Source organism: Protopterus annectens, chromosome 10.part0 (genome assembly GCF_019279795.1).
Source record: "Protopterus annectens isolate FY-2018-M chromosome 10.part0, PAN1.0, whole genome shotgun sequence".
Classification (NCBI taxonomy): domain Eukaryota; kingdom Metazoa; phylum Chordata; order Ceratodontiformes; family Protopteridae; genus Protopterus; species Protopterus annectens.
This window is the reverse complement of record NC_056744.1, coordinates 371,053,348-371,064,725: the sequence shown is the minus strand read 5'-3', so window position 1 is coordinate 371,064,725 and position 11,378 is coordinate 371,053,348. Positions and strand designations below refer to the sequence as shown.

Sequence of the window (11,378 nt, the reverse complement as noted above, 5' to 3'; positions counted from 1 at the left end):
GTCTAACTCTCAACCTAAGCACTTAAAAAGAATCCTACAGTCCAGCACTTGCTCAGACCTAATAGCAAGCACTAATATACCCTGACACTTGACTGCCCAGCAGGGCAAGGATCTTTATCCACCCCTCACCAACCAAGTGACTAAGCAGCTCACCCTACTATTCAGGCATGACCAAAGGGCAACTTCAGGTGTACTCTCCAGTCCAGCTGGTGAATCTGGGTATCCTGAGGCAATGTTACAATTGCCTCATGTACACAGACAGCCCTCTCCTCCTACCACAAAATACTAATATATGTGAGAGATGCAATTATACAGCCAGACTGGAGGCTAAGGTCTCTCCACCCAAGACTAGAACAGACAGTCATGAGGAGAAGGTTAACACTTGCACCACACCTCCAGCCTCACATAGACCTACTAAACCAGCACTGGCAAAAAATACACATAAATACACTAAATCATACTCGGAGGCTCTAAATAAAACCTGCAAAAGCATCAGAGAGCTCCAAAGCAGACACCCACAAAACCTGCAGCTTCCGTCACAAACCAGACAACACATAAAACATAAAATCAATGTGCCACACAATCACAGCACTTAAGGTGAAATAACATACCTAATACACTAGTAATAGGTGACTCAATAGTCAGGCACACTGACGCCCCACTCACTAAGCTGGACAAGGAGAAGGTTACTGTTAGCTGCCTGTCGGGAGCCAGAATCTGCCACATAACACAAGCACACAAGTCACTCCAGAACAAGTACAAATATGACTCTGTCATTGTTCATGTTGGTGTGAATGATCTGAGATGTACCTCCCTGGACTACATGAAAAGAGACATGGAAGAGCTCTCTGATCATGTAGCCCAGGCATGTATGACCCTGACCCTGAGTAGCATCCTGCCCTCACCAAGAATGATACCTCAGTATAAAGAAAAAATAATTAATTTCAACAATCGGCTAAGCTTCTGGTGTCTTTCAAAGGAGATCCTGTGTCTGTCAGCCTGGGATGACATGCTCGACAAGCCACGTTGCTTCGCAAGAGACAGCTTGCACCTGTCACCCCTTGGCTTTCGAATACTAGCCAAGGCTCTTGCTGCCCCACATAGTTCCTTTTTAGGCAAGGCTCAAAATTCAAACCCACCTCCTTAAACAGCACAAGTAAAAAAATGAGGGTTATGCTACTCAACGCCAGGTGTTTAAATCTTAAAATGCATGCACTCAAAGCACTCAAGTATGGAAAACGTCGACATCTGTGCAGTAACTGAAACCTGGTTCAAGGCTCCAGAGAGCAGTCCAGCACTACTGGGCTACAACTCATACCACACATTTCGGCCACAGAACATGGACCAAAACACAAAAGGAGGGGGTGTATCCATATTCATCAAGGATACCCACACCTCCAGGTTAGTGGTGCAGCATGATACCTCTGAGATCATCCAGGTGCAACTAACATCAGGCAAATCTGCAATGCAAATTGTGGCCTACTACAGATCACCCTCCATGACCCAGGACCACCACTCTGCCTTTCTGGAGACACTGGAAAACATGAAGGTCCTACCGAACACCCTGATATTGGGTGATTTCAATTACCCTAACATTAACTGGGAAAACTACTTGAGTAGAAACTCCCAGGCTGAGGTCTTCCTGGAATTTATCAACTCAAATGCCCTGGATCGGCTGGTAAACTCCCCTACCAGAGGCCACAACATATTGGACCTGGTCATCACCAACATGGGCGACAGGTGTTCCGTACCGGAAGTCAACCCATCACTGGTTAGATCAGACCAATAAACTAATCAACCTGGATGTCCACACCCCACCACCACCCCCAACCAAGGAAACCACAGTGAAAAACTTTTCTAAAGCAAACTTCACCTTACTTAAGGCAGAGGTGGTAAATTTCACAGCCTCCATGCTAAAGGATAACACTGCCCAAGATGCAGAATCCTTTACAATTGCCCTCTATGAGCACCTACAAGGATGCATGGATCGTGCCATCCCTAGCAAAACCAAGACTCACTCCCGTAAGTGAAGTAAACCAGTCTGGTGGACCCCTGCCATAAACAGGTTACACAACAAAAGGAGGAAACTAGTTCAGAAAAAGCAAATCCCAAGAGGGAAAGACATCCCTGATCAGTATCAGTAAGAAACAAAGGTCCCTCATAAAATCATCCAAGGCTAACTTTGAAAGAAAAATAGCCAAGGATTTGAAAGATACCCACAAAGCCTTCTTTAGCTATGTCAAGAATCTAAGTGGCAACTCGCAGATATGCTCTGAGATAGTGCAAAATAGCACAAAATATACTGAACCTACTGATATTGCCAACATCCTGGCAGATAGATTCAGTGCAAACTTCACCTGCCTCTCACCTCCAAAAGGGCCCACAACAATACCAGAAAAGTGTAGTGTCCCGGAAATCACAGAAGCACAGGTGAAAACAGCCCTTTCAAAAGCCAAAAACACAGCATCAGTGGGGCCAGATGGTGTCCCAGGCTGCTTCTTGCATGAACTACAGAACGAACTAACCCACCACCCAAACACACTGTTCAGCCTCAGCCTCTCCAGATGCTATATGCCCACAGAATGGCGCACAGAAACGGTTATTCCGCTCCACAAAGGAGGGGCCACAACTGACCCTGGTAACTATCTCCCCATAAGCCTGACTAGCCTGGTCTTCAAGGCTATGGAGCGCATCATCACAGAACTTATTAACAAAGACATTGGGAACCTCCAAACACTTGACCCAACCCAGTTCAGCTTTGTTACGGGGAGATCATTCCTTCTAAACCTGGTTGACTTCTTCGAGACAGTCACCAAGGCCATAGAAGAGGGAAAGGTGGTTTACACAGCCTACCTTGATCTCGACACCATTTCTCACTCCGGTATTATAGAAAAACTCACCAGCCTGAACATAAACCCCTACGTCACGAGATGGGTTGCCAGCTGACTTACAGACAGAACTCACACGGTAAGAATAGCGGGCTCCAGGTCCGACTCTAAACCAGTCACAAGTGGTGCCCCACAAGGCTCAGTTCTGGGACCCCTACTATTCGGCTTATATTTCTCAGAAGCACAGGCAAACACAGGAGGACTATGGCTAACCAAGTTCACCAATGACTGCAAACTAGGAGCCATAACTGACTCTCCAGCTGACATGGACATCCTTCAAAAAGGCCTTACTGAGATAGACACCTGGTGTCAAAGTCATGTAATCAAGCTAAATGCCAAAAAATGCATAGTCATCCCGTTTGGGAAAAACAAAACACCCACAAGTTACCACAAAGGTGGCAGCCCCCTTAATACAGCAGAGGTAATAAGAGATCTGGGGACCCAGGTAGATAGTAATCTCTCCTTTGACAATCATATTGCCAAACTAGTTAGGAAATCCTTCTATGTGGCCCATCTAATTACTAAGTGGTTCGCATCTAGAAATAAAGAGGTTATAGTGCCCCTCTACTCTTCACTCATCAGACCCATCATAGAGTACAATGCCCCATTTGGGATGTACCTCACAAGACACTTCCAACAGCTGGAAAGACCACAAAAGCACCTCACCAAGAGGATTACTGGCCTCAAACATATGTCCTATGCAGCCCGACTGAAAAAACTCCAGCTGTACTCAGTGGCATGTCGCTTACTCAGAGGTGATCTCTGCCTGACTTACAAATCCATGTCCAACTCAGAATTGATGGACATGCTCCACCTAAAGAAATCCAAGTCACTGTGAGCCACGTGCTCTAGTGAGCTAAACCTTGCCACAACAATAAATAGAAATTGCTGGAGGGATAGATTCCTGTCACAGAGACTCCCCATGCTTTGGAACAAAATTCTTAATTACATTAGGCAGAGCCCCTCACTAACACTCTTCAAGAGAGCTGGGTAACAGAAAATATACCCCTGGGATCACTTCATTGGCTCTGCTTGACAGAGGTTCAGTTAATTAATCAATGGGGTGGTGAAAGCTGACATACTCTGGCTAGGCTTATAAATGCCCTTGGGCAGATAGCCTAGTACCTACCTATGAACCTATACAGTGCTGGATAAAGCATGGACAAATACTGTTGCTACTACAAGCTTGGCTTCATTCAGATATGGCATGTATTGGTTACAGGGTATTAAAATACAGTAAGACTTTGAGGGAATTAGAGTGCTACACAAAAATCAGTTGATAGTGTTAGCGGTATCTAATACTGCCACAATAAGTCTGCAGCTTAGAATTCTATCCATTACCTAAACATTTCATCTTTAATACAGAGACATTAGGTTGACAGGATTATAAGTTGCCATACTAGTCATATCTCATGATTTCCTCATTCTCAGGTTCACACTGGAAACTTAATTATATAATCTGAGAAACAGTCACACAGCATCAAAGTGATTGTATGAACTTAGTACAGAAATCTACATGACCACACAAACAAAATTAGTAGAATTCCTTATTTGTATACTGAGAACATACGTGGCATGGGACTCAGACCATGGAAGGTGAAGGATTTTCCATAGGAACCATAGCTTGATGATGTTATGCCATTTTGTGATGAGCTCTGATAGCTGTTCTGCCCAGGCAGCTTTTCAACTGTCACCACTCCTCCTGAGTTAGAAATCACGCCAGCATGGATGGCCGCGGCACAGATCATGGAATCCTAAGCAGTACAAGAATGTGACATTGAGTTTATTGCACCAGTGCAGTTGTAAATAAACTGTACTAATTATAAAAGGTGATCTTGTTATCTAAAACCTGCTTACCTCTGTGTAAACAGTAGTTCCCCACAAGGAAGAGCTCTGCTCCGTACAGCCGGCAGGACACTGGACTCTAGAAAGAGCAACACATTCCTGGCAATTATGTGACTTGTAATTTAATATTTAAAGTCTCACACTCAGATTCTAACTGCCTTTTCTAATGCCTTGCAACTGAGACAAATACTCATATCATCTCACCTCCATCATCTTGACCTCAGAATAGAAATGCTTTTAACAAATCAGCAAATCTGACATATATAAAATCAACTAGTGACTTTGTTTACCAAATTATCAGCTGTTACAGTAAAAAAAAAACTACTGCCTGTCTTCTGTTCTAACAGAGTAAATACAGATTTTGAATCACTTTCATGCACTGCAGTGTTACTTCTTTGACAAGGACTTGATTATGGCATCAGTTTTATTTTTGCTAAAAATCAGTGGATTTAGGCTGGTGCAGATCAAGTACGCATCAGGAGGGAAACATTACTGCAGTATTGTTTATTCTGTTAAGTTCGGTACCTAAAACACACTTTGTTTGTTTATACTAAAGAAAGTTGCTGTTTGTCAGTCAGACACATTTAAAGAGATGGAAATATCCCTGTCTTCATAAAGAACTGGACAATTCTGAAATTGCAAGGACCAAGACATGCAGACAACGATACATAAGCAACCTAATAAGGCCAGTATCCAAACCACATTATAATCATGAAAGTTCTGTAAAGTTGCTACAAGATGTACCATTCTTGTATTCTGACTCAACTAAAACATATACAAGGATAAACAAATGAGGTGTAAATGTATTTTTTATCAGCCTGTAATAAACATATTGAGCTAAGCAGAAGAACAGATGTAAGATTAAGATACTCAGGAGGTAAGTAATCGTACCAGAAGCTACACTCAGTCCAGTAGACATTACAAAAGAAAAAAAAACAAAATTCTCAAAAAAGAAGGAATGACAAACGACACCTGAATTAACTTCAAACATGGTGGCTAGTGAGTTACTGACAAAACAATTCTGGTGATTACTTAGAATGTTTTGTGTCTCAGCAGTTTAAAGACTTGTCCCTCCAAAAACATTATGGAATAACTGTGGTATATCACCAGTTTGAAACGATTTTTTATCACAGTAAAAATTATACTCACCACAGAGATGAGTTGGGTAGAAAATAACATTTCAGTGGCAAGTGGCTTAATCACCTTCTATTCCCTTACTTTACACTTCTGCATGTCTCTCCACATGGCTTAATCACCTTCTATTCCCTTACTTTACACTTCTGCATGTCTCTCCACATGGCTTAATCACCTTCTATTCCCTTACTTTACACTTCTGCATGTCTCTCCACATGGCTTAATCACCTTCTATTCCCTTACTTTACACTTCTGCATGTCTCTCCACATGGCTTAATCACCTTCTATTCCCTTACTTTACACTTCTGCATGTCTCTCCACATGGCTTAATCACCTTCTATTCCCTTACTTTACACTTCTGCATGTCTCTCCACATGGCTTAATCACCTTCTATTCCCTTACTTTACACTTCTGCATGTCTCTCCACATGGCTTAATCACCTTCTATTCCCTTACTTTACACTTCTGCATGTCTCTCCACATGGCTTAATCACCTTCTATTCCCTTACTTTACACTTCTGCATGTCTCTCCACAAGTCAGAGGTAAGAATTTTTTTTTTCAGAAATGTACCCGCAGAATTCAACTATCTAGAATTCTAAGACTTGGAAATGAGTACACTTCCAGTTTCCCAAGATAATTCCATGGAATTTACTCCTATTTGTACTGCTTGTATGTTAAAACAACAACTTTAGTTACGGATTAAGGGGCCAGCAATGGGGCACATTTTGCTCCAAATTATGCTATTTATTTGTTTGATTTCTTGTATTAATTCATATCTTAGTATTACACTTTTTAAATGTTATTTTGATGATTTATTCATTTTGTGAACAGACAGTAAAATTATTGCAGGTTTGTTTATACTGTATTTTATTAGTATGATAGAAATATAAGACAGTAGTTAAAATCTGATCAAAAATTCATTTTTTAGAGATCATTAATTATAACTCAACTCAGAGGCTGCCAAATGGCATCCACACAGATAAAGCAGCTGACCAGAATGATATGAAATGAACCATGTATGGAAAGAAAGACAATACAGTGGCAATTATTGCCTCACAGCAAGGGGTTCTCTGGTTCAATTCTCAGCTGGGGTGCTTTCTGTGCAGTCTGCATGTCCTCCCTGCATTCTTGTGGGTTTTCTCCAGGTTGTCCGGTTTCCTCATCTGCAAAGCCATGGAGTGTATTATAACTTACATCACAAAGTGTGATAATCAATAATCCTATTAACCTTGACTCCCCAACAGTTTGGCTTTGTGAAGGGTAGATCATGTCTCTTTAAGCTGGTAAACATTTTCAAAAGAGTTATGGAGGCTGTAGATGGTGACTATGCAGGGCACATGGCATATCTTGACCTGACCAAGACATTTGACACCATTTCCCCATGCTGGCAGCATACAAAAGCAAAATGCTTTAAAATCAACCATCTGTGTTAAGATGGCAAGCAAACTGCTGAAAGACAGAACTGCACAGTATGAGTTTGAGGTACCTCATTAGAAAATAGGAAAGTGAGCAGTGGTGTCCTTCAGGGTGCAGTGCTAGGGCCTCTTCTTTTGGAACTGACTTCTTAAATCTCCAAACAGAAAACCAAGACTTCTAGCTAACAAAGTTTGCAGAAGGCTGCAAACTGGAGGATGTTATTAAGTCACCCTATGATACAACCCTTCAGAATGAACAATGTCTAGTAAACTCTCTGTGTACTAAAAACAGGCTGAAACTAAATCCTAAAAAGTGTAGTATCACCACAACTGTTCCCCTCCCCTCATCATATTGCACACACAACAAACTACTACAAAATGAAATTGCCATATGTGACACATGTGACACGGGTACTTTGGTTGATACAGTTTTATCACATGATGGTTAAACGAGAAGAAGCTATCAGGATTTGTTTTAATTCAGCCCAGCTAATTACCTAATTTAATCAAGGTCTGAAGAGGTAATCACTCCCTTATAATCAGCATCAAATTGGCCAATTATTGAGTACAATACTCCATTAGGATTACCTCACTAAAGATTATCAAACAATTAGAAAGATCACAAAGGTTCCTAACCAAAAATATCACAAACCAAAAGTCCCTGAGCTACCAAGAGAGGCTGGAAGCTCTACCCCTTTATTCATTAGCTTGGACTTTTGAAGGGAGAACTTTATCTCACTTACTGTGCCTTTAGAGACCCAAAGGTCCTGAGCCTCCTGCATCTCTGTACGTCTAATGTCTCCACCAATACCAGAACCAAGAGCCTACATTTTCACTAACAGATAGATAAAACATGGCAGAGGAATAGGTTTATAACCCAGCACTTACAAAACCTCTGAACTAAACTTCTCCTGCATGTTAAACAGTGTGACTCACTATCTTTAAACATAACCTAGATGACTGGATATGTATCTACAAATTTACTCTGGCATTGACTGGTAAGGCCTTCCTGCAAAAAGGAGGCATGAATGGTCATAAGATGCAGTGGCCTTGCAATAACTTTTCTTTAAGGAAGAAATCCACCCCTGGTAACTATTATATTCACAACATACCCCGTAAGAGTCAACCCAGTAGTCATGGATTTGGGGACACACAAAGACAGTAATCTAGCCTTTGACCATCATGTGTCTGCAGTAGTGAGGAAATCATTCTATGTTGTGCAACTTATGAACAAAGGTATGGCATATAGGTCCAAGGAGGCCATTGTTCTACTGTAACCAGCATTCATCAGACCTATCATTGAGTACAATGCCCCAATTGGTATGTAGGTAATCAAGCACATCTAACAATTGGAATGTCCACAGATGTCCCTCAATAAAAGAATACAGGGCATAAGTAACACACCCTATGCAGACTGCCTCAAAGCCCTATCCCTGTATTCTGTCTCCTACAGGCTCTTGCAGGAGATCTAAGTCTGGCATACAAGGCACTGGCAGATTCCACCCTGATGGAGCTCCTGCATATCTACAAAAAAAACAACACCAGAATTACACGTTCTAAAGACTTAAACCTTGCCTATGATATAAAAATGACCAGCTGGATGGACATACAGCCGATATAAAAAGTTTACACCCCTGTTAAAATTCCATGTTTTTGTGATATAAAAAAATGAGGCCACAATAAATCATTTCAAAACTCTTCCCACCTTTAATGTGACCTATAACCTGTAAAATTCAATTGAAAAACAAACAAATCTGCTATGGGAAAATATAAAAAATAAAAAAAATGTACAATAAGGTGGTTGCATAAGTGTGCACACACTAAAACTAATACTTTGTTAAAGCACCTTTTGATTTAATTACAGCAGCCAGTCTTCTTGGGTAGGAGTCTATCAGCATGGCACATCTTGACTTGGCAAAATTTGCCCACTCTTTCTTGCAAAAGCGCTCCAAATCTGTCAGATTGTGAGGGCATCTCTTGTACACAGCTCTCTTCAGGTCACCTCACATATTTTCTATTGGATTTAGGTCTGGGCTCTGGCTGGGCCATTCCAAAACTTTAATTTTCTTCTGGTGAAGCCATTCTTTTGTTGACTGGATGTATGCTTAGGGTCATTGTCGTGTTGAAAGGTGAAATTCCTCTTCATCTTTCTAGCAGATGCCTGAAGGTTCAGGGCCAAAAGTGACTGGTATTTAGAACTGTTCATAATTCCCTCCATCTTGAATAAAGCCCCAGTTCCAGCTGAAAAAAAGCAAGCCCAAAGCATGGTACTGCCACCATAATGCTACACTATGGGGATGGTGCTCTTTTAGTGATGTGAAGTGTTGTTTTTGCGACAAACGTACCTTTTGGAACTGTGGCCAAAAAGTTCAACCTTGGTCTCGTTCAGACCATAACACATTTTCCCACATGCTTTTGGAAGACTTGATGTATTATTTTGCAAATTTTAACTGGGCCTGGATATTTTTCTGTGTAAGAAAAGGCTTTCGTCTTGCAACCCTACCCCATAGCCCAGACATATGGAAAATATGGGAGATTGTTGTCACATGTAACACACAACCAGTACTTGCCAGAAATTCCTGCAGCTTCTTCAGTGTTGCTGTAGGTCTCTTGGCAGCCTCCCTGACCAGCTTTCATCTTGTCTTTTCATCAATTTTGGAGAGACGTCCAGTTCTTTGCAGCGTCACTGTTGTCCTATATTTTCTCCAGTTTTTGATGACTGTCTTCACTGTGTTCCATGGTATATCCAAGTTTTTTGCACCCTTCTCCTGACTGATACCTTTCAACAATGAGATCCCTTTGGTGCTTTGCAAGCTCTCTGTGAACCATGGCTTTTGCTGTAGCAGGAAACTGAGTAAATGTCAGGAAAATCCTACTAGGACAGCTGAACTTTATTTGGAGTTAATCAGCGTCTCTTTAATTGATGGCAGGTGTGAACTCAAGAAGACTGAATTCTGTAATTAAATCAAAAGGTGCTTCAACAAAGCATTAGTTTAAGGGTGTTCACACGTATGCAACCCGCATATTGTATGTTTTTTTATTTTTTTATATTTTCCCCAAACAGATTTGTTTGTTTTTCAACTGAATTGTACAGGTTATAGGTCACATTAAAGGTGGGAAATATTTTGAAATGATTTATTGTGGTCTCATTTTTTATATCACAAAAACCTGGCATTTTTAACAGGAGTGTGTAAACCTTTTATATTCACTGTATATGTATCCCAGATACTACCCTGTCTATGGAAGAAGCTCCCCATCCATGTAAAGCATAGTTCCTCCCTAACCCAATTCAAGTGTAATTTGGGGAACTAAATGGGGAACATGAACTTCGTTACTGGTTTGGCACCTATGTCTAATGGACACAGACAACCTGTAAATGGTTCATCTCCCAGGCCCTAGCTTGTAAATGTTTCACATGCCAAGCCCCTGCTTACACTTATGAAGGGTATCAGAACTTGGCAGAGATTTGGGATGCATGGCTAGGCTTGAAAAGGCCCCAGTTGTCATTAACCTAGTGCACACCTATGAACCTATGAGTAATAAAGTGGGGTAATACATTAGTTACTGTGTTGCACCTACAGAAAGAAACAATTTAATGCATGCCAGTAGCTGTATTCAGGACGGATAAAGAAAATACATGTGTGCATCACTTCCTTAAATACGGTTACTACACACTGGTGCGATTTTAAATAAAACAAACAGAATATATATTTTTTTTGTTATAAAGAGGCTGTAGCACCCATTTGCTTAAAGATAAACAGCAATGCATGTTTAACTTGACACAGCCTAGTTTATAACTAAAAAAGCCACAAGTCATAACACTAAAATTTGGATTTATGACTTTATTTGGTAATGAAAGTAAGAAAAATAACGGATAATTTGCAGTAACATTAGCGTTTATTATTTTTAGATTTCTACATGGGAAAATAGTTTTTGTAGGAAGCTCTAGCATTAATAGAAGATCTAAGCGTATTAACTATGCTGTATGTTGATCAGATCATCACCATGAAGTAACAAATACAATTTTGATTTTTAATGCAACTTTTGGTGTAGACGTGCCCAATTTAAAAATATTTAAATGACAAAATATATAACA

The 11,378-nt window shown here is 40.8% G+C and overlaps 1 protein-coding gene across 1 annotated transcript in view; it reads right to left on the bottom strand.

Annotated features, from left to right (window-relative positions):
* The window catches only part of LOC122813138, a 211,479-nt gene that overhangs the window by 63,654 nt on the left and 136,447 nt on the right, over nt 1-11,378 (bottom strand). Inside the window, exons 10-11 of the mRNA XM_044085285.1 lie at nt 4,746-4,812; nt 4,459-4,642 (exon numbers count right to left, since the gene is read on the bottom strand). Of these exons, the coding sequence (XP_043941220.1) occupies nt 4,459-4,642; nt 4,746-4,812 (251 nt within the window). The remainder of the gene's footprint in view (nt 1-4,458; nt 4,643-4,745; nt 4,813-11,378) is intronic.